This window comes from Acartia tonsa, chromosome 13 (assembly GCF_053477335.1).
Source record: "Acartia tonsa isolate MP-2025a chromosome 13, ASM5347733v1, whole genome shotgun sequence".
In the NCBI taxonomy this organism is placed as follows: Eukaryota; Metazoa; Arthropoda; class Copepoda; order Calanoida; family Acartiidae; genus Acartia; species Acartia tonsa.
The window spans coordinates 43719524-43743591 of record NC_137272.1 but is presented as its reverse complement, the minus strand read 5'-3'; the positions used below and the strand labels follow the sequence as shown (position 1 = coordinate 43743591).

At 35.7% G+C, this 24068-nt stretch overlaps 2 protein-coding genes across 2 annotated transcripts in view; one reads left to right on the top strand and one right to left on the bottom strand.

The window, feature by feature from the left end:
• Positions 1-23627, top strand: part of LOC145304271 (glutathione hydrolase 7-like) — a 39080-nt gene extending 15453 nt beyond the window's left edge. The window contains exons 13-24 of the mRNA XM_080146120.1: positions 305-377; positions 1216-1265; positions 2083-2125; positions 2500-2531; positions 2749-2795; positions 3308-3370; positions 4047-4094; positions 4449-4511; positions 6022-6078; positions 6421-6481; positions 10465-10503; positions 23558-23627. Coding sequence (XP_080002246.1) covers positions 305-377; positions 1216-1265; positions 2083-2125; positions 2500-2531; positions 2749-2795; positions 3308-3370; positions 4047-4094; positions 4449-4511; positions 6022-6078; positions 6421-6481; positions 10465-10503; positions 23558-23589 — 608 coding nt within the window. The 3' untranslated portion in view covers positions 23590-23627. The remainder of the gene's footprint in view (positions 1-304; positions 378-1215; positions 1266-2082; positions 2126-2499; positions 2532-2748; positions 2796-3307; positions 3371-4046; positions 4095-4448; positions 4512-6021; positions 6079-6420; positions 6482-10464; positions 10504-23557) is intronic.
• On the bottom strand, positions 13916-16026 carry LOC145304361 (uncharacterized). Its single transcript, XM_080146228.1, has 5 exons — positions 15683-16026; positions 15387-15443; positions 14909-14949; positions 14434-14571; positions 13916-13951 (listed from the first exon to the last, which is right to left on the bottom strand). The coding sequence occupies exons 1-5, from the start codon at positions 15870-15872 to the stop codon at positions 13916-13918; spliced, it is 462 nt and encodes a 153-aa protein (XP_080002354.1). The 5' UTR covers positions 15873-16026.
• Positions 23628-24068: the final 441 nt, after the last annotated feature.

Genomic DNA, 24068 nt, shown 5'->3' with positions numbered 1-24068 from the left:
GATAGATATATTGATAATTAGATAGTTAGATAGATACTTAGAAGAGGTAACAAAGTATCAGATTCTTACGCCAGGTGTTCCATTCACAGGTTATATCTACAGGTAGATAGATAGACAGATAGATTCATAGATATATAGATAGATATTGATGAACCCTGAGTAATTTTAAGGGTGTTCTAAAATGTGTACCTTTTAAATATTTTAATATTTGTAAGGATTTTACTTTATTTATATTTTTAAGGATATTATTTATATATTCTATTCTACTTATTCTTTCTTATATCTTTCTATGTTCTTTATGAAGGTGTTGGATTGTTAGCCCTGCTCAGCAAGTTTGGATATAGACAGGAAGATCCTGCATCTGATTTTATTACAAGGTAACCATATTTTTGTTAGGGGATAAGACAATGGACGATAAATTGATAGACATTCCCTGTATTGTCAAACAAAATTATCGATTCCGCAGATTAAAATTATTGGTTAAAATGTTTGGACACCATAAATACCCAAGGTTTTTGGTCAACTAACAAGAGAACGTGTTTATAAAACTTTGGGTACTTTTTTTGTGTCCAAACATTTTAACTGATAAGTGATTATTGCTTGTCTGTATAACTGGCAGTAGAGTAGACAGACTTGATTATAGAGTAGCTACAGTGCCATAACTTTTTCTACATATGATTTTACAATGGGTAATCATATTTTTTATCATGGATCTTAAGGGATAAGACATTGGACGATAAATTGATAAAATTACCCCATGTGTGACGTCATAAAAATACATTTAAATCCATCTCTCAAATCATCTTTCTATTTTCGACGTATTTTTATGACGTCACACATGACACTTTACGTAGCTCCTGTAATAATACTTTGGGTGCCAGTGTAATAAACAGCCCTCCCTTAATTTTAAAACCATACCCTAACAGAAGACCAAAGTAAAATTACCAGGGATTTAAAGTGATAAGACTATGGCCGATAAATTTATATACAATACAATGATAATGCACAAAATTACCCCTATTGTAGATTACAATTAATGGTTGAAACGTTTGGACAATGAACTTAATAAACCAACCAATCAAAATTCCATAAAAGTCCCCAAGGTTGTTAAGCGAACATAAAGGAAAACGTTATTATAAAACTTTGGGGACTATTGTAATAAACAGCCCAATGTCTAATCTCTCCTGAAAATTACACAATATCTATTTATTTCAGGGTGATGGAAAGATCCAGAAAATTTGAAACCCCTCAAGATATTCAAACAGGTAAATCTACAACTAGTGGCAACACCCCTCAGAGGCCTCTAGGGGCACTTGAAAAAGAGCATTCCAATTTTACTTTAGTTTTAAAAAGTTTAATCAAAATTCTTTAATGTCCCCATAGTTGATATTAAGCCAACGAATAAGAAAACTTTATTATAAAACTTTAGGGAATAGTGTCATAAACAGCCCAATGTCCCTACTTTCTCTTTTGTTAATAAAGCTATGATAAAGAACAAACAAATATAAGAAATAGTTGCTTGCTCACAAAGAAATTAATATGTATTATTATAAGGAAAAGAAGATTTTAATTGTCTCATTAAAACTTTATTAACAAAGATAAACAAGGATCACAAAATCCATAAGTAGCGAATTACAAAAAATCAAGGAGAAAGGGGACATTTGGCTGTTTATTACACTAGTTTCCAAAGTAGTATAATACGTTTTCTTATTTGTTGGCTTACGATGGGGGCTATTTTAAAATTTTAAGTTCATTATATTCAGTGTCGAAACGTTTCAACTACTAATTGTGTATCATCTTTGGGAGTGTACATCAATTTATCTATCATTGACTTATAACTTAGATCCTTGACAAACAATCATGGAGATTAAGATTTTTTGGTTGAAAAGTTTGAACATTATTAGTATGATATCCACAAATCAAATTTTAATAAAAGTACCCAAAGTATTTAAGCCAACGAATAAACTACATGGGCATTAAACTATAAGTTCTAGTGTAATAAACAGACCAGTGTCACTGCACCTCTCTCCCTGATTTGAAGGCTATTCAAATTTAATTATATCATTAAAATTTTATTTTTAGGGAATGAAGAACCCATAAAACTTTCTTCAGCTTCATTTGAAAGGTATTTTTTTTTTAACAAGTTTCAGGACTTCTTTTACCTAATAATAAAATGAAACATATTTTATAAATGTAAATAGTTTATTTTCAATTTTATGTTTTCTCAAGGACGTTTAATGTGAAGGGTAAAATATGTTTCAACAAATTTAACCCGAGATTAAAATCAATTTCACAGTAGCAACCCCGACAAACATAAAAATCTAAATAAAAAGGGTTTTACGTCTTTTTGGCTTCTTTTCTCGGGTTCCTAACTTAGGTCCTCTGTCTGTCTACCAATCGATGGGATGGGATGAGTTTATAACTTTGCTTCGCTAGTTATAGATGTTGATATACTTGTTTTTATATTCTTTTACTATCTATATATTTATTGTTTTTTAGATTGTTATCAACAACTCAAGAGCCTAAAAAAGGTAAATTTTGATTTAAATTAATAATTGCTAAAAGTGCATATCTATATTCTATAAGACAACTTAGTAGGTTAATTTGATGAGTTAGGAGTTTAATTATTTTTTTCAACGACAAGAGGCCTAAGGGCATTTCTTGGAAAGGGGGGAAGGAATGGGTGGACCCTATACTTATTTATTAATTTATTAAATAACACTATTCTAATAATTGCACTTTATTTAGAAGGTCTAGCAGAAACTGGAACAAATATCCTAGTTATGGACAAAGAGGTAAAATAGTTTTTTGTTGAAGCAAAGCTTTAATCTTGGATTCTAGATGTTCGTTTGTCCGTGTGTTTAAGGCTTTTAAATATTAAGACTCTTGTGTCTTTGGACTAACACTATGGAAGAAATATGATTTTCTAGGTTGCTATTAAAGATATACAGCTAAAACTTTTAGTCAAGATTCCCATGACATATGCGCATCTAATCTGTACATACATGTTTTTGTCCGTCCGTCTGTCGGACATGTTTAAAAATGCATAAACATTATTTTTTAAGGTTTCGTGATTTTCTCTCTCTTTATTTTAAGAGAACTGAATATCTGTGCTGTATCTAACAACGTCCGTATAACCATTCCGTATCTTTTTATGCTTCGCTACTTATGGATGTCATACTTGTTTCTTTTAAGGATGATTATGTAAGCTTAACATTGTCTATTGGTTCTAACTTTGCCTTACCTCTGCAGGGGCCTCTAACCCTGCGGGTTTATACCTAATCATACTAGTCATCCTTATTTTTAGGATAATTATGTGAGCTTAACTTTGTCTATGGGTTCAAACTTTGGGAGTCAAGTGTTTGCCAAGGTAAGTGGTTTGTGAAACCGATTAATATCCGCTGAATTAGAACCAGTTCTCTGTCATACTGAAAAATCATGCATAGCATCGTATTATAGACAGGTTTCCGTGGATATTTAAATAGAAAAATATAATATTGGTATTCATTTTAGGATTTTTATTTTAATATTCCTGGAAAATTGTCTGATATACGAGGATATTAGAATTTTCCTATCGATTTTATTCTTGCATTTCAACAATTTAAAAGCGTAGCAACTACTTGAAAGTCAGTATGAACATTTAATTTTTGCACGTATTATACTAAGGAGTTTAGTTGAATTATGGCTCCGAAACTGATCCATATCTAGTGGACTAAAACCGGTGCAGAAAAAATACAACAGTTTTAATTACTATTACATATTAAATTGTTATTTATGTTAAACGCTATTATAAAGTCAACGTGAATATTATTTTTTAAATGTTTTTATGTAAGATTTTTTCAAAAAAATACATTTTAAATGATCTTGAATAAAGTTAAAAGTTGAGCCATCGAAATACTGGAAAGTTAAAGATTTAACGGTGGATTTTGAGAATTTTAGTCTCTAGATAATCCTAGATTCCCTTCATGTGTTTAAAAGTTTCACTTTATCTATGACCATTCTGAAATAAATATTCGAATTCAACATTATTTTTTATACTTTTTTAGGGAATGTTGATGAACAATGCATTAGCTTTTCTTGGTTCGGATACAGAGGTTATATTTTAAATATTAATCCTTAAAATAAAGTAACAGGATGTCTATGCGTCTGACTGTCTGTCCGTCAGTCTGTCTGTCCGTCAGTCTGTCTGTCCGTCTGAAGCATACTTTTTAGATAATGTTGATGAACAATGCATTAGCTTTTCTTAGCTCAGATACAGAGGTTCTATTTTATATCTATAATACTTATATAAAAGTAACAGGATATCTTTCTGTGTGTCTGTAGCATAAGATCAAATTCGTTGACTCAAAACCGTTGGGTACTTTTATGAAATAGTAGTGTCCAAGCTTTTCAACCAATAATTCAAATCTGCATAAAGGAAACAGTTTAATAATCCCTGAATTTTTCAGACTTCCAAAGAACCATCTACATTAAGAAGATCTGTGTATCCTTTTCTTATTAAAGATATTGATGTAAGTATTATAGATATAGATAGATAGACAGACAGACAGATAGACAAACAAACAAACAGATAGGCAGACATGCAGACAGACAGATAGTAGATTCCAAAGAACCAGCTACATTAAGAAGATCTGTGTATCTTGAGCTGGATCTTTAAATCGTTTAGTGGTGCGCTAAATCGGCGCGCTGGTTCGCCCATTCCATTTTGACTTAAAGATTGAAATCTAATAATATCTAGGTGCGCCAATCTGAATCACCCTGATTTAGCGCACCACTAAACGATTTAAAGATCCAGCTCTGTTCTTATTAAAGATATTGATGTAAGTATTATAGATAGATAGAAACATAGATAGATAGATATATTTCAAAGAACCAGCTACATTAAGAAGATCTGTTTATCCTGTGCTTATTAAAGATATTGATATAAGTATTATAGATAGATAGATAGATAGACAGCCAGATAGACAAACAGATAGGCAGACATGCAGACAATGACAGATAGATAGATAGTAGATTTCAAAGAACCAGCTACATTAAGAAGATCTGTGTATCCTGAGCTGGATCTTTAAATCGTTTAGTGGTTCGCTAAATCGGGGCGATCCAGTACCGCGCCACTCCAGCTCTGTTCTTATTAAAGATATTGATGTAAGTATTATAGATAGATAGATATATTTCAAAGAACCAGCTACATTAAGAAGATCTGTGTATACTGTTCTTATTAAAGATATTGATGCAAGTATTATAGAAATAGATAGATAGACAGACAGACAGATAGACAAACAAACAAACAGATAGGCAGACATGCAGACAGACAGACAGATAGATAGATAGATAGATAGATAGATAGATAGATATATTCCAAAGAACGACACAACCCAATCTTTCCCGATTTTGTATAATTTTTGAGGAACACGATTCCAGTGACGTCATATTTTTCTTTCCCGAAAAAGGGAAGGGAGGGGAGAAAATCTCTTCAAAAAAGATGGGGAAAACCCCCTTTTCTCCCATATCTTTTTTTCTTCCCCCCTTCCCTTTTTCGGGAAAGAAAAATATGACGTCACTGGAATCGTGTTCCTCAAAAATTATACAAAATCTGGAAAGATTGGGTTGTGTCCCAAAGAACCAGCTATTTTAAGAAGATCTGTGTATCCTTTTCTTATTAAAGATATTGATGTAAGTATTACATTAAAGGGTGTTAAAAAAACACTCGCTTAAATTTTTTCAAAATAAACCCTACAGTTTTAGGCTAACAAAAAAATGACCCTATTCATGCTCAAGCAATGACAACGAGAAAACAATATTGATTTTTGAATCTACTTACCTCTTCAGAGTACTACAGCTAAAGACCTAGCCCCAGTGGAAAATTTTTCTCTACATAAAATATTTACCCTCTCCCCCAAAGAAAAAAGTTTTAATGAAATCTTTCTTAGCCGAAGGTCCAAAAAAATTATGGAATAGCTGCGCTACTGAAAATTTATATCTAAGACCACAATTTAAGAAATGACAATAATAATTGTTTAGAATGAATGTGGTACTAGAAGCCTGCTAGGAGCTTTATCAAGCCAGAATACTTTCCAGGTACATAGATAGATAGATAGATAGACAGAATGTGGAACTAGGAGCCTGCTAGGATCTATATCCAGCAAGAATTTATTCCAGGTATAACTATACAGGAAGGAAGGTGCCAATGGGCAGTTTATTACACTAGTTCCCAAAGTGTATAATAACGTTTTCTTATCCGTTGGTTTAACAACTTGATGACTCATATAGAGCTCTATTTTTGATTGGTTGGTTTATTAAGTATCCAAAACTTTCAACTATCATTTCTAATCTAAAAAAATGGGTAATTGGGGATTCATATGAACTTATTGGCCATCGTCTTATCCCTTTAAATCCATGTGATTTGATTATTCTTTTTAGGCGATTAAAGGAATGATAAACAAAGGAGGAAAGATTTCCAACACCACTGTCAACTATTTAGGTAATTTTATTCCCAATGACGTCCAAGTTTTTTCTATGGAGGAGGGGATAATCACCCAACTACACCCCCCCCCCCCCCGATGGACGTCACTGTTTAAGCCTTCAAATCTTAATTTATTTTGCGCTTTACAACAAAGGGATTGTTGAGCCCTGAACCTTCTTTCCTCCCCCTTCCCCCCCTCTATTAGTTTCAAATTTAAATAAGGAGTGGTAGTTTTTTTTTACAAATGTTCAACCCTATCGTACACAATATAACCTAGCGTAACCCGACCTAAAGTACTAAAAAAACAATATTCTTAATTTTCTAAATAAGAGCTAAAATATTTTTTTTTAAATGGCCACATAAGATATATCCAAAAATTAAAAATTTACAACAATATAAAAATTGAAACTTTATTGAAAAATCATTTAAAATTTACTTTACAAAATTACATACTAAACATAAAAAAAAGTTGCATGAAATTATAAAGGTGCTCAAATATTAGGTAGATATAAATTAGCTGAAATGTTAATGTATCATGTAAAAGATTTATCTAAATTATAAAATCCAAAAAATTCTAAGACTAATAGACTATGAATAAACTTTAAAGACGAGTGAATTTAATATATTTCCAAAAATTTTGGGGGATAATTACCCATTTACGTTAACCCCCTCCCCCCTCCTCCAAGTAATTCCTTGCTAACAGCTTATTTCATGTATTTCGCATAAATGTAGTCAAAAGCTACAAGACCATAATCCAGAACACTGAGTGCACTCAGACCCAACCAGAGTCCCATAGCACTGCCCAGATCAACTATCAGACTAAGGGCATCATACCCATACACCTCAGTGTAAACAGTCACCTCTGCGGCAGCCTTTAGGTTGAGCCAGCTTCTTCCCAGCAGGTTGGAGTTGTAATCTGTTTTCTTTATGACAACACTCATTGATGTGCAAGGCTTGAGGCACTTGTCCCAGCAATCCATTTCTCTACTAGAAGTAAACTCGAGCAAGTTGTCAGTCAGCCTGGCGTACTTCTCCTTGTCTTTGATGATGACCGCTTTGTCCAGCTCACAAACTTCACCCAGGTTGTCAGGCATCCAGGGAGGGAGGCAGCCCAGATATTCTAGAAATTCTTGTCTCATGGCCTGGTCCAGACACTTTCCATAACTGGAATTGATCCGCTCATAGTCCTGGCAGGTGATGCCATCTTTAATGCTGTTGTCCTGTATTAACAGATATATGATATGTGGTTATTGTGACATGGGAATATTTGCATCAATATGTTCCTCCATGGTTTAGAATTAGGTAGTCATAAGGGGGGGGGGGGGTTATTTTTGTATTAGACAGGTGGGAGAAACATTTTATCAGGGTATGCTAGAATCTCTCACAATATCCACTTATAATATATCCATTCCTGTAAACTGAACACCAACTCATAAGCTAAGTAGAGAAATAATGTATCAGATACAGGGCCAAAGTCAATTCTAGCATTCTCCATTTCAATCAGGGACAGAACATCAACTTTCAGTGGATCAACCATGATCAAGTAAGACTTTTCAGTGGCATACACAAATTCACTGACACTCTCCTCGCCATGCCAGGAGAGCTCTTGGCAGTGGCCTCTTACCGGAGAAAATACACTTTTAGCATGGCTGTACTTTGTTGAAAAATTCTCAAAATTATTTTCATAGAGAATCTTTTCCAGATCTGCAAAAGAAACATTTTTGTGTTGACCCTTCCAAGTTGTTTGACTGTCATGTTCTACCTTCCCAGCCAGCAAAGTGTATATATACTTGTAGCCATACACCTTCTCTGACAGTGCATAATCATACTTGTCGTCCTGGCACACATAAAAGACAGGCTGGTTGACATCTAGATAATAGATTTATAGTATAGATGTATATACAGTTAACTGCCTGGCCCCCTTTTCCCGAGGACCTAAACGTTTGCAGACTGTTGTTTTTCTTTAGCCACTAAAAAGCTCATAAGATGTCATTGGAATAAGGTTTTAAGGAACTTTACTAATTAATTACAATCACCAAAATTTTGGTACAAGGATTTGGGGAAACTCAATTATAAATTAAAGATCACTTGTATAAGATAGATAGGTTTAACATTTTTCTAGGCTTTAAATAATTTCATTACATATTTATTTACTAATACTAACATACAATTACTGAGTTGCTCTTTATCATTAACTTAACTGTTTTTGAAACATTTTTTAATTTTGAGTACAAAATAACAATAATAACCCACATAATTTTTTAGGGGAATTAAAAGTATGTTTTTCTTTATTCATTGACTACTTTTTGCTAATTTTATTGTGTATTAACAGTTTAAAACAGATTTACTTAAGAAGTAAAAACTAAACTATGAAAAACACACATACAATATCAATACCTGCAAGGGTAACTGTGCTTTTCTCCTGGATGATGGGACGATCAAGGAATTTCCTAACAGAGATCTGCATTTGAAATAAAAATATTCCAAAAGTTGTGAGTTGGAAAAGTGAACGGAAGAAGACACGCTTCTCCATTTTAAATTATCTTTTTTTTTCCAATGTAAAACTTATAAACCTATTTTCTAGGAATTATAATATCAAAGTTTATTTCTTACAAAGGTGTTGAAAGTTGTTAATCAACTAAACTTAACTTAGTTAATATAAAAAAAATTCCAATAAATCCATAATATTTGAAAATAAAATTATTGAAAGAATAAATATAGAAAGTCTAGACACTTGATACATTAGTTGGACCAATAATAACACAGTATAGGAAAAATCTGACCAAATTATTGGTCAGAAAGTAAACAAATTAAGTTAGCAATAAATAATATAATATCTGAAGTTAAAGCTTTGATTATCTTAGAAAGTTTTTACTTATTGGAGTGAATTATATTACAGAAATCTTTTTCTTATCGAAATTTTCTATTGAGATGGACAGATTGTTGTGTCTGATTAAATATATAGTGCAATAAATGGAGAGGTAGGTTGTGCTAAAATTCCGTAAAGGTGTGAGTTTAAAGGCTTAAAAACAGTAATAGAACGATAATATTCACTAAATATAAATATATAAATTTTTTGTCTATTGTTCTATTCAATAAGGAATACAAATTATTAGTGAATATTATCGTTCTACTACTGTTTTATAATTTAAAACTCACACCTTTACAGAATGTTAGTACAACCTACCTCCCCCTTTATTACAATAATTATTGAAAATTATTTAGTAAATTTAAATTAAAATGGGTGAATAAAACCAATAAATCAATATAATATTCAAAAAGGAAACTTATTTTTGATGATATTAAAGTTTATTGCTTTTATACTTTTAAAAAATTTATATTTAGAAGAAAAAAACATTTCAATTTTCATATTTTCTGTAGTTTTGACCAAATGTTTAGATGCACTGAATTTTAGTTTCCGTAAGTGTACCTAGCTTCCACGTCCTATCTCAATATTTTGCTACTAGCTAAAAAAAACTTCAAACTTCCAAAGCACATCAATGTTTATGTATGAAATGTTCAAAATTAACAAAAGTTTGACTTAATGAGCGCATTTGACTAAACGCTAACATATTACTTAACGGAAAATACGTGAAAAAATGACCCTCTTTGTCATTTTCTTTCACAGCTTTCAAACTCGATCCCTTCATAAACAAATCATGCAAAGTTTTTAAATCGAAAAGATGGTTCTAACATGCCTAATTTTGTGATTAAATCTATCCATTAAGAACGAACGTACAGACGAACATAACTCAATTATTTTTATATTAATCTTTTTAAATAATCATACACACTTTTAAAGTTAACTTTTTGGATCGTGAAAAGAAAAACGAAGTAGCCGGTTTCGTCGTATTTTCACAGTAGCTTTTCTCATATTTATAGCCCCTGCGAGGCAATCATTAACATTTTACCTTACCTAACCTAACCTATCAAAAGCTACTGTAAAAATACAACGAAACCCGCTACTTCGTTTTCTTTCCATTATCCATTTTTATTTCTAGGAAAAGTTGAGAATTATGTCTCGTCCAATAGAAACAAAGGTAAGATTTTGCAGGGATCTAAAGGGATAAGACAGTGGCTGATAAATTGATATACATCCCCTACGAAGACACACAAAATTAGCCCTGCTGTAGATAAAAATTAGTGGTTGAAACTGTCATATATTTATGTTGTGATGTCATATATTTAAGCTTGCAGACATATGTTAGTTGTTACTCTTAATTGCTCTTTAATTGCTCTCAGAAAGAATAAAGAGAAAATATATTTAAGTTAGTTGATATTGAGAGTCCTAACACAGAACATTATCTGGTTTGGGTTCGAGTCTTTATTAAGACCAATACAGCTATTCACAGACATCCTACTACTTCAGATAGTTTGCATAGGCAGATATTCTACCCCTTCAAAGTGCTAGTTAATTAATACATTGTATTAATTAAACAGACAGTCATCCTGTTGCTTGGTGTCCTGATATACAGACAGACATCCTGCTACTTCAGAACTATCCAGCTTTGAATAATCAGTAGTTTTGACTTATTAACATATTTAATCATTTCTAAATATAGTATCAATATATAATCTTATTTACTCAAAAACTGCATTTAATCCAATATAATAAATACTTAAAAATCTGTTTGCATTTTGAATTGAACATTTAGTTTACTCTATCATTAACGTAAGTAAGTCTGTCTATATCACATTTGGCGCAGTCGGATTGTGCTACGTGTTATTTAGACCTACTGCTGAGTTAAGGGTGGGGGAAGTGGTGTTTAATTTGGAGTCAATCACTTTTTGAGATATTTTTTTTTATCTCGGATTTTTCACAGTTTTGTTTTATTCTTTTATATTTTTAACTTGATTTATATTTCAGGTTTCTGTGGAATTTCATTCTTTAACTCTTCTGATCTAAATTTCACGGCGGATCTAGTTCTAGTGCTCGGATATGGCTGATGGTGAAAAAGGAGAGCGGGGTAAAACTGAAGGCAAGCGTGGACGGCCGCCTAAACGTCCTCGGGAGAATGACAGTCAGGATGATGATGGAACTCCCGAGAATTGGGAGGAGGAGGATGCTGCGGCTGAGGATGCTGGTGCAGGTGCCAATGCTAATGTGGAGTTGGCGTTGGGCGAGGTGGAGAATGACGTTGTGCCTGAAAGCATAAAAAAATATGTTAGGGCAATGTTGCAGGAGCATACGACTGTCAAAGGTCAGGTGGATAAGTTAACGGCGGCGAATAAACGGCTGGAGAATAAGGTGAAAGAGTTTAAGAACTCTGATGAGCATAAGAAGTTAGGTTATGATGTTGATTTGGCTACTATTAAGACAAAGGTGGCGCAATTGCCAGTGGATGGAGATATTAGCGGTTTTTTGTATGAGACAAGTATGGGGGCTAGTGTATCTGCAGTCAAAGCGACGGGAGATGATTCGTTTAATACATCTTTCATTAATCGTTTGAGTGTGGAGGCTAAATTGGATTCTACAAATTTTGAGGCTAAAAGGGTGAAAAGTGCTCCTGGACATTTGAAGTTTTCGCAGATTGAGTTTTTGGGTCCTGTTGGGAATGGAAATTGGATGAATGTTCGTGAGAGTTGTCTGACCGAATATGAGAATCAATTGTTGGATATATTTCCATTAATTGAGGAAAGGGCTGAAGTGCTTAAGGCCTATAAAAAGGTGGCCGGTGGAAGTGTAAGCCAACAGAGTGTAGAGGAGCAGTTTAAGGAGTTTTGTCTTGTAAGAGGAGTCAAGTGGGATAGTGATTTTGTGCGGGATGCTCCATTTTGGGATGGAAACATTGATTTTGAGGATTATTTCTTATCCTTATGGAGGGTTGCTCGGTTCGCAAAGTTGGAGGATCCTATGCTTTTCAAGGACGTCCTGTACAATAGGATTTTCGAGTGCAAAGGGAAGAAGATGGGGAGGCTTATTACGCCGGAGGCTAATGCTTCCCTAAGTGCTTTAGGTTATTACCTGTTGATAAGAAGGTTGGTGATACCCTTTGCTGATACAGAGTCGGCTACAGAATTCTTTTACGCCCTGAAACAAAAGAGTGGTCAGAATGTGGATGTGTTTTTCAATGCTAAATTGCGTCTGTTTAGGCTTATGCATCCTGGTCAAATTTCTAGACAATCTTGGCGTGATTTCTACAATAATGTGGCTAAGAATTTGCTGTTTTCTGATTTAGCTAGAGATATGGCTAATTTCATTGAATCTATGCATTACCTGGAAGATTACAGTGCTTTCTTGACTTATTTGATTCGCAGAGGTCAGCATTATATAAGCTGGGCTCGTTCTGGACACGTTTCACCTGAAAATGTAACGTCCTGTTATTCTCAGGCTATGGAAAGGTTGAGGCTAGAGGATTCTAGGGAGGTAAAAGCTAGGCCTGTAATCAGTGAAGTGCATGTATCTGATATGGAGGGCAGGACTGAGATTGGCGATAATAATGCGTGGATTGAAGGGGATGATGATATTCCTTGGGATCAGGTTGAGAACGTGATTGGGGCTCTGAATTCGAAGGCTAAAACTATGATTTGTTGGTATTGTGGGAAAAAAGGTCATGTAGTGGCTAGTTGCTGGCAGAAGAGAGACGGCAAGCCGCCAGCTCCTGATTCTCGCATAGGAAAGACCAAAGCTAAGTTTTTCTCAGCCGGTAGCGAAAAGAAAGAGGGTCCTGGAGTGCCTAATAATAGGGTAATACCTGAGCAGTTTCTGAAGAAGACAGTCAATCAGGTGGGGCCTGTTGTGGATAGGTGGGGCAATCAGGTGGGGCCTGTTGTGGATTCTGAAAAGAGCAGAGATGAGAAACAATATGAGGCTATGATTGCTGACATAGCCAGAAACAATTTTCAGCAATATCCTATGTAATGGATATGATTGATTCGATGTATAAATCTCATTTTAGGATGAAATTTATAGATCGTTCTTTTATTCATATTCATTATATAGGCTATAGTACTGTAAATAGTTAATTTTGCTGTTTTGTATTCACATTATTGCTCTCAACTTTATAAAGTATTACTGTCTTGTTTATTCTTCAGTCAAGGTGTGATCGTGTTAATGAAAACATTATATATATATATTTATATATAAGAGGTTAACTCACAAACAAAATATGAATTTTACATATTTATTCAGACATTACAAATTGTTTCGTGCATGTTTGCACTCTTCAGATGTCAATGTAAAACTAAAGTTTAAAACAAATTTAAATTTAAAGTATTTTTACAAATATTTTAGATGATTTTTTGAACATAATATTTAAAAAAATATCCATATACAGCAGCACCAGAAGTTCCGTCGAGGCAGAGTAAGAAATGTTTCTTTCTTGAAATTCTTCTTCTTGATCTTGTAAGCCATGAGAGGACCAGTCTTCCCAGGTGCTGCGTGAAGTTGGTCATGGGGGGGGGGGGGCAGATTCTTCTTCAGGATAGTGGTTGAAGGAAATCATTTTTGTTTCAGAGCGTTGATTCAATTTTGATCAGAGGTCTCAACTATTTTAATAATAGGAGACTAGTTTCATCTTGCAAGTGAAGGTATCAAAATTGTTACCAGAGAGTTCTCAATACATAATGTAGAGAATAATATAAGAGGTTAACTCACAAACAAAATATGAATTTTACATATTTATTCAGACATTACAAATTGTTTCGTGCATGTTTGCACTCTTCAGATGTCAATGTAAAACTAAAGTTTAAAACAAATTTAAATTTAAAGTATTTTTACAAATATTTTAGATGATTTTTTGAACATAATATTTAAAAAAATATCCATATACAGCAGCACCAGAAGTTCCGTCGACGGAACTTCTGGTGCTGCTGTATATGGATATTTTTTTAAATATTATGTTCAAAAAATCATCTAAAATATTTGTAAAAATACTTTAAATTATATATTTATATATATATATATATCTACTATATATTATATTTTGATAGGTACCTATGCAAGGTTGAATACTTCGAGAGGAACTTACTTGTATAAGAAAAGGCTTGGAGTGTAGCTGTGTGATGCTGGTAGTCTGGGAGATGTACAGGATTTCATAAATTGAACAGTATGTTGGCGGCTGGTGACAGATGGGGGGCTGACTGCTGTGTAGTGGAATGATGTATATCTAAAATATATGGATATATTAATTAATTATAATGACTAGTGTTTTCAAGAGATTGTGAAGTTTTTGAAGATAACGAAAATGCCTATTTGTGCGGATTTAGAATTTCTTGTGCCTGGGGCTGATATTCCAGTGAAGGAGTTAGGAATTATTGATACAGGAAATAATTTTAATTCTTTGATATCTAGAGAAATTCTTGATAAACATGGGATTGAGTTTTGTCCTGCTAAATTATCAGCATATTCAGTAGATTTAAAGAAAGTTAATATTATTGGATATGTTGAGTTGAAATTTAGATTTGCTGGAACTCAAGCTGTGTTTACGGAGATATTTTATGTACCTGAGGTGACGAGTAGGTTGGTAAATCTTGGATCTGATTTCCTGAAAAAGAATAAAATTAATATTTGTTTGGATGAAGATAAGTTTGAATTTTGTGGGGAATCTGTTCCTATTAATTCCTGTTTACAGAAACAGGTGGTGGCGGAGATACAGAAAATTCCTATTTTGTCCGGACGAATGAATTCTGAAATTCCATCTAAACCTACCTTGCCAGGGATAAAGGAGGGGGGTGGGTTTGGAGAGTTATATTCAACGAAGTATAATGTGAAGTTGCTGGATAAAACTATTTTTTATCCTGGAGGATCTACCGCTGTGGTGCATGTGACTGGATTAAAGAATGATGGGCTTTGGTACGTGTCCCCTAATTCTTCTAAGATGACAAGTGGCAATGGGATTATGATTATTGAGGGGGTGTATCAGCCACGGAAAGATGGGTCCTGCGTGGTTAATGTGGTTAATGCGTCAATAAAACCTATTACCTTGCTGAGAAATGTGAAGATGGGGCATTGTTTCATCATGGATAATCAAGATGTTACCTGTAATAAAACAATTAATGAATTGGATAAGCCAGAAAAGTTGTCGGGGCAAAAAATGCATGAACGGGTACAGTTTATTATTCAAAAATTGAGGTTAGATGAAAACCAGATGATTAAGGAAAATCCAGAATTGAAACCCAGGATTATTAAAATTTGTTTGGAAAATTTTGATATCTTTTCAATGAATGATTCAGATATTGGTGATTGTAGATTAATGACATATAATATAGAATTGTTACCTGGAGCTAAACCTGTGAAGGCCAGAAATATTCCTTTGAATCCAGAGTACGATGCTAAATTGAAGGAACAGTTAACCAAATGGCTGGATGCTGGCATTATTGAGGAGGGTTTCTCGGATTGGTCTAGTCCTATTTTTGCTGTGAAAAAGAAGGCTGCACCTGGAGCAGAGGCTAAGTTGAGGTTTGTCATCGATTTCCGCAACCTGAACAACGTGACTAAGCGGGTGGCGTGGCCGCTGCCACTGATCTCGGATAATTTGACGAAGCTGGGTTCTGGCAAGGTGTTCAGTACTCTTGATTTGACAGCTGCCTACCATTCGATGACTATGGATGAAGACTCTAAACCGTTGACAGCTTTTAGTGCAGCAAACAGGATGTATTTGTTTAACAGGTTGCCATTTGGGTTGTGTAATGCACCCAGCCTGTTCTGTGCTCTGATGGATAAGGTGCTGTCTATCCTGCCAGGTATGTATGGATTCTGTATCAGCTACTTGGACGATCTGATCGTGTTTTCATCAAGTCCAGAGGAACATGTAGAGCATCTGCAGGCACTGTTTCAAGTTCTTAGGCAGGTCAACCTGAAATTGAATTTAGATAAGTGTGATTTATTGACTAGAGAATGCCATTATTTGGGGCATATTATTAGTGCCGATGGATTGAAAATGAATCCTGCATATTTGGAACGGATTAAGGATTGGGGCAAGCCTAGAACAGGGAAGGAGTTGCAGAAATTTTTGGGATTTACTAATTATTACAGAGGATATTTTGCTGATTACGCCAAGAGGTCGTGCATGTTGGATAGTCACAGGAATGACACTATAATAAAGTGGACAGAAGAATTGAACAGAGTATGGACTGAATTTATGGAAATGTTCAAGACTGAGATGTGTAAAGGCTATCCTCAATGGGATAATCCTAATCTTTTTATCGTGGATGTAGATTATAGTTCTCAGTATTTTGCAGGGATTATTTCGCAAGAACAGGATGGTGTAGAGAGAGTGTTTGGTGTCTGTAGTAAAAAGTGTAATGCTGCAGAACAAAATTATCCTTCCTATAAAGGAGAATTAGGTGCATTAGTATATGCATTAAAGAATTTTTTACACTTTTGTAGGTTTCGTGAATTTTTGGTTCGGACAGACAGTATTTCACTAGTGCATTATAAACGTTGGGCTAAAGGATCAATAAACGGTGTCACCTATCGATGGATAACTTTCTTGCAAAGTTTTGACTTTACAGTTATCCATCGACAGGGGACTAAGCATGTGAATGTAGATTATTTGTCGAGAACTGAGTTAGATTGTAAGGGACATCGACTGAAGGATTGTCAGGAGTGTAGAGAGACAGATAATAAAATTTTGGATCCTTACCTGGATGATTCACCATTTCTGGATCAAATCTATTCTATTATGCAGGTACATTCTGCAGAGGATGAGGCGGATGTTGAGTTTGTCTGGCAAAGTAGTCTTCAGCAGGACGAGATCCTAAATGAAATAAGATTATGGATATTGGAAAGGAGACAGTTGTCGTCTTATGAGAGGGCGGAGCTATCGGGCAGAAAAGAACTATTGTACAATCTTATTGGCCATATGTATGTGCTAGAGGGGGTTGTAATTTTCAGACAGCCTTTGGCTGAAGGGGGTTTTGTCGAGAGGCCTGTAGTGCCTCTTTCTTTATACAATGATATATTTGATTCAGCTCATGGTGGATATGGTTCTGGACATAGAGGTGTGCAGGAGACAATACGTAAGATAAATGAGAGATTTTTTATGCCTGGCGTGAACAAGTTTGTGGAATCGAGAATACGAAGTTGTATTACATGTTTGAAAAAGGCTGGAAGTAATCCTAAACATGTTTCACCTATAACTCATTCTGTTCAAAGTAGTGAAGTTTTTGCTAATATGTCAGTGGATCTAGTTGGACCTTGGACTCCATGTTATCATCAGGGACAGACTGTTAAATTTGTCTTAATCATGGTTTGTCTATTTTCTAGATATGTTTTTACATGTCCGTTGGTTGATGCTAAAACTGAAACAACTGTAAAGGCTATATTGGAAAATTTTGTACCTACCTATGGTTTATTTAGAGCTTTGAGATCGGATAGAGGTACAAATTTTACAAGCAGTGTGTTTAAAGGCGTGATGAAAGGATTGGGGGTGGATACTGTCCTAATTCCCCCCAGGAATCCAAATTCGAATCCTGTAGAGAGGCAAAATCAAAGTTTGTATGCTGCTTTGAAAGTAGATGAAAATCATGGAACAAAGGACTGGGCTAAAAAATTACCTTTGGCTACGTTGGTGATTAACTGCTCCAAGAGTACTAGAACTGGATATTCTCCATTTTTTCTAGTTTTTGGTCGGCAGCCACGTATTCCCCTCGATTTTCTATCACCAGTCCCGTCTGTTGAATCTTCATCCTCGCGGTCGTATTTGGAATTTCTGAAAAATATGGAGGATGTAATTAAGAGAATTTCTACAAAATCCAAGTTATATTTAGAGGTTCAAAATAAACACAGAGTACAGAGGGAAGCATTAAGAGTGACAGATGTTTGTTATGCTTTCTTTAATATTGTAAAAACTGACGTGTCCAAGAAATTACAGTCTTTCTATGGAGGGCCTTTTATTGTAGTTAAGAAATTTTCGGATGCATTGTATGAGTTGGCACCTTTTGGGAATAATCCCATCAAGAAAAATCAGGTTGTGGCTAGGGATAAAATTCGAAAAATTCATGCTCGAACGGAAGTTTTAGGGGAGGAGGTTAATTTTAACGTTTTTCCTTTACCTGAAATTTGTCCGTCCGATGAGATATTTTTGGAGGTTGACAATATGCCTGTAGAGAGAGAAACTGTAGAGGAGAGAGAGAGTGAAGATGTTGTGTATCTGTCATCTGAAAATGATGGTTTTGAGTTGGCAGAGGAAAGACAGAGTGACGAGATTCAGGAGAAGGAGAGTGAGGTTGAGGTTGATAATGACAGAGTTTCAGGGGATGGAAATAGAGAAATTATACCTGTAGGTGAAGGAGTAGAGGTGGGAGTGACAGATGAATCTGTGGTGCCTGCTCCTGTAGTTGAGGGTAATTTTGACGAGGTTGAGCTTCCATCGGAACAGTCGTTTTTGACTACGGCGCCGCCGCAATCTTCACCTGAAAGATTAGTTACAATTAAGAAAAGTGGATCACGGGTGGCGAAATATTTATGGGACACTGGGAGGAGGTTAAGATCTCAGGTAGGGGGTCCTGTGGTACATGTTCAGATAGGAACTCGAGGACGGAGAAAGTAGGGAAAGAAGAGCTGATAATAATTATTTTTGAAAAAAAATATTATATAAATACATATAAATATTTAAAAAATATATTATAATAAGAGTTCATGAATTGTTATTTGATTATTTTAATAACAAATATGTGCTGACAAAGCTAGTAGGTAGAAAGTTGTCCTGCAATGAAAGGCTAAATCAGTTGATATTTGCGGGTGAATTGGTGAACAGTTATCAGCTAATAATGTCTGGTCATAATAATAAATTCAAATCAGGTAAATATTTTTTAATTTGGGGATTGTGTTTGATACCCTGTGGGGCTGATGTGATACCTGTGCTAGTAAAGGAGTGTGTTGGCGACGGTCCTGAGTTGAGGGCTTCAGAATGTACAGTATTTGGTCAGCATGAGTTTAATGGAACAATCAGCGGTCATCTGTTAAAAAAAGTGGGAGTGAGATTTTTGCCCACGGTACAATGTCACGTCGACAAAACGGTTCACACCTGGTATTGTGGCAAATATAGCCACCTACATTTAGGGGCACCAGCTGTTGTTAGTAGTGATGAGTTAATTTCTAGTGAAGATTGTAAAAGGATGGAGGAACAGAGGGTGTTAGACATAGATGGACGACGGTTGCCTGTAGCGTTTTATGACCGGTCACTGACTTATTTCATAAATGGTACCATCCTGTATGATGATATGATGACGTATGGGATTGACCCTCAGTGCAGAGGGGATGGTATTTATTTAAATAATACCTTTGTGCCTAATACTTTTCAAGAAGTTCAGATTACAAGTTATTTGAAAAATATACAAATTTCAATGTTACCTGATAACAGTTGTTTTCTTGAGGATCAGTTCATTGGTGCACATTGTCTGGAGTCTGATCTGCGGCTTGGGCTTGATCGAGTGATAGTTCACAATAAATCACAGGAGGATAGACGTTATTTTAGTTATTTTCGGACTGTTGAAATTGTAAATTTAACTTTGTTTACATTTTCTAATATGGCGGATGATGCTAATAATCAGGGTGGCCAAAGTTGGTTGGCTATTTCTCCACAGTTTTCGTTGGGATTGAAACTGGGAAAAAAAGTGGAGTTTTCTGACTTTCTGACTGACTTGCATTACTTTCATACCAACGTTCCTGATGTATTTTTGTGGATTACAACGGCTAAAAAGAATTTTTTTCCTTGGATGCGAAAAAAGGAGGAGGATGGTGCTTTATTATTACAGTTAACTTCTTCATATCATCAGATGGAAAGGATTTTGCAGGCAGAACAGGGGTGTTGGGAGAATAATTTGTTTTATTCCAACATCAAACAGGTCGGAAATTTGTTGGTACAACATCTAGGGGAGATGGAGCTTGTGTCTGTATGTAAAAAAAGATGGTTGAATGTGACTATAGGAGCAAATTTGCCGTGTTATCTTGGTCATTTTTTTTTGTTTATGGATGATAGAATTGTTGCTGTAGAACCATTCACAAGATTAGTTAAAAATGTTTCCTTGTTGATGGTTGTCGAGTGTAGGAAAAATCCAGTATTTGTGAGAGTTAAACCTGGATTATATCTAGGCAACAAGGGGGCAGGAATGCAGCTGGTTCAGACTAAACGGCTGGAGGATAGTTGGTTGAAGGTACCATTGAATTTTGAGCATCTGCTGGATAAGGGAGAGAAAGGACAGGTGTTGGAGTCTGTGGAAGAGGCTAAACTTTCGGAATTGGCTGCTAATTCAAATGCGTTTGTTGTAGAGGTGACAGAAGATTGGTTTGTACATTTGTATAATTCCTCAATTGATTGGTTGACTAATAGTTGGCAGCATTTTGTTATGGCTGTGATGGGTGCTGCTGGGGTGGTTATTGGATTGCTGTGTGTTGGTTGTTTAGGCAGACTGTGTAACTGCGTTAAATTTTCGCGTTATCGGGAAAACAGTAATTAAAATTTGGCATCCCTGATAAATATAATTTATGTAAAGTATTTCGTTTTGAATGTCGTCTTATATATGAAAAATGTTAAAATATTAAAATGTTAATATTTAATTATTGATTATTATCAGGAAATGGAGACGGAAACGAAAGGCGGTATCAGCGGGCGTCTGGTCGGCGGGAGGAGCGTGAACCGTCTGTTGAGATGTTGGATGCTGGTAGATCTAATCGGCGGCATGTTGTGTATAGAAGAGATGATAGGAGGCAGTATGATGTAGAATCGCCCAGGTATGAGCCTGGATATGATGATGAGGACGATGTTGGCAATGTGAGTCTTGAAGTTGAGCTTGATTCCAGGGATCGTCTGCCTAGTGAACAGAGTGGTTCGGAGCTAGACAGTTGGACTGAGCCTCCAACGGACAAGCCTGAAAAGGTGGCAGATACTGGTTCTGGTGAGGGACGGCGCAGATTTGGTAAGTTTGTGCCAAATCAGGCTGCTGGGTCGGTCAGGACTAAGGGAGCCAGCAAGGCTTATGATGATGCTGGGGAAGGTACTTCCAGAAGGGGAGCCAGCAAGGCTTATAATGATGCTGGGGAAGGTACTTCCAGGAGGGGCGTGGTCAAGCGGCCTGCTGGGGCAGATTCTCTTGGGCCTAAACAAAAGAGGGAGTTACCAGATTTACGTGCTGAGGTTGAGAGAAATAAGGCTGAGCGCAAGAATGACAAACGTGGCTTGGCGCCGCTCAGTGATGAAGATATAGGTAAAATCAGTAATTCTGTTGCTGTGACTCTAAAGCCTATGATTGAGGAAAAAATTCGTGAAGCTGTAAGAGAATCAGTCAAAAGTTTGAATACTGCACAGAAACTTTGGCAGACGGACAGTCATAATCGGATTAAAGATATGTTGGCCTCGCATAAGAGGGATCTCATGGACTGTATAAGGAAGGTAGATACAGAGATGCAGCAAATGGTGGCTACTACTGCACAGCAAAAGACTTCTTATATGGTACAAAGTGTACAGACAGCAATGACTGATAATTGGGAAAGTAGTTCAGCCAAGTTGGGACAGCAGGTGGGCCAACAGGTGGAAAGTGTTTTGGCAGGGCAGGGAACTAAGGTTCAAGAGGCTATTTCTGAGATGGCGCAAAAAGAGGCTGAAGTGCAAAGGCACCTGTCCAATATTTTTAGTGAGCTTAGCGAGATCCGGCGCAGAATAAACAATGACTTACCGGCGGCGGCATATTGGCAGTTGCAACAGGCTGGAACTTCTGGCGGTGCTGGGGCTAACAACGGAGTGATGATGGTTTCGGGAGATGTTCAGGTCACTGGTGGCGTTGAGATGGAGGTGGCAATGCCGGCAGATGGGTCAGCGGTTGCTGCAGAGGTGGCTGTTGCGAATGATACCGCCTCAGCGGTAAATGATGCTGTGATGGTTGCTGTAGGAGGGCCCGTAACTGCTGCAGCGAGTAATGCTGTCATGGCGGCAACAGTGGGTGTTTCGGCTGAGGTTGGTGGAGGGGCGCTGAACACTCCTCCTCCAGTGGGTGAAGGAGAGGAAGGACTGGAGGCCGGGGTTAATTTCGATGTAGGTTCACCCAGTGAAGACATTGATCCTAGTTTATTGGATCAACCTGATGGATGGTGAAACCATGCTTAGCTGGATGGTTTCAGAAGGGGGTAAATGTCATATATTTATGTTGTGATGTCATATATTTAAGCTTGCAGACATATGTTAGTTGTTACTCTTAATTGCTCTTTAATTGCTCTCAGAAAGAATAAAGAGAAAATATATTTAAGTTAGTTGATATTGAGAGTCCTAACACAGAACATTATCTGGTTTGGGTTCGAGTCTTTATTAAGACCAATACAGCTATTCACAGACATCCTACTACTTCAGATAGTTTGCATAGGCAGATATTCTACCCCTTCAAAGTGCTAGTTAATTAATACATTGTATTAATTAAACAGACAGTCATCCTGTTGCTTGGTGTCCTGATATACAGACAGACATCCTGCTACTTCAGAACTATCCAGCTTTGAATAATCAGTAGTTTTGACTTATTAACATATTTAATCATTTCTAAATATAGTATCAATATATAATCTTATTTACTCAAAAACTGCATTTAATCCAATATAATAAATACTTAAAAATCTGTTTGCATTTTGAATTGAACATTTAGTTTACTCTATCATTAACGTAAGTAAGTCTGTCTATATCACAAAACGTTTGAACACTCAACTTAATGAAAAAAAACAATCAAACTTAACTAAAGTCCCCAAAGTTGTTAAGCAAACGTTATTGCAAATCTTTGGGGGCTGGTGTAATTAACAGTCCATTGTCCCCCCCCCCATTTTTCTGTTGGCAACCACAGGAAATTAGAAATTAGGGTGGGGGGGGGGGGGGGGCGGGAGATTAGGACATGCAGACAAAAAGCGTTTGTTGACTTAATTCATAATCAAATTGACATTGAATTCTTATGGCAAAATGTCCACTAGACTACTAAATAAGTGTTTTTGGTATCATTCATCATTCATCAGCAAATGTGTTACAAGAAGCTGATTCCTACGCGCGCAGTTAATGATACATTTGCCCTGAAAATAGCCACACAAAACCCTCATGTTTAATATAGTCTAAGTGCTTTTTGTTCACATTTTGAACTGATTTTTGTTGCATTAAAAAAAACTTATTTTTTTTATTTTAGGATGGATCAGTCTTCAAGGAGATAATGTTTAAGCCAAAAGAATTAAAATCCCAGTGCAGATATGAAGTGATTTATCCTCAATCATGTTTTAAAATACAAATAACCACTCTTGCCTTTTTAAGTAGCGAATCTACTCTATAATTGTCTTATAACGCTGTGGGGGGAAATGTAAATCTCTCAGCTACTATTTGAGATACGGCCATTTACTGATTATTTCTAAAAAGCAATACGTCCGTTAGTCTGTTGTTCTTGTTAAAAGAGACAAATACATATTTGTATATATATTTCTATATTTTCTACTTCATATCATTAATTCATATTTAAATTAGGGTTGGGCCGGATATCCGGTTTGGCCGGTTATTTGACCGGATACCGGATATTTAAACTATCCGGTTACAGGATATCCGGCTGATTTTGACGCCGGATATCCGAATATCCGGCCGGATATTCGGTAATTTGCCGGATATCGAGCGTTGGCCTGATATCCGGCCCAACCCTAATTTAAATCACT

Excerpts from the sequence above, each read along its gene's own strand:
- LOC145304361 (XM_080146228.1), bottom strand. The coding sequence starts at position 15,872 with ATGACAAACCTCAACTTAGCCTCTGCTCCAGGTGCAGCCTTCTTTTTC. Across the intron at positions 14,950-15,386 it reads TCTTCACATTTCTCAGCAAG|GAAATCAGATCCAAGATTTA; the intron begins GTAATAGGTTTT and ends ATTCTTTTTCAG. Across the intron at positions 13,952-14,433 it reads CCAAGCCTTTTCTTATACAA|TTGAGACCTCTGATCAAAAT; the intron begins GTAAGTTCCTCT and ends TTATTAAAATAG.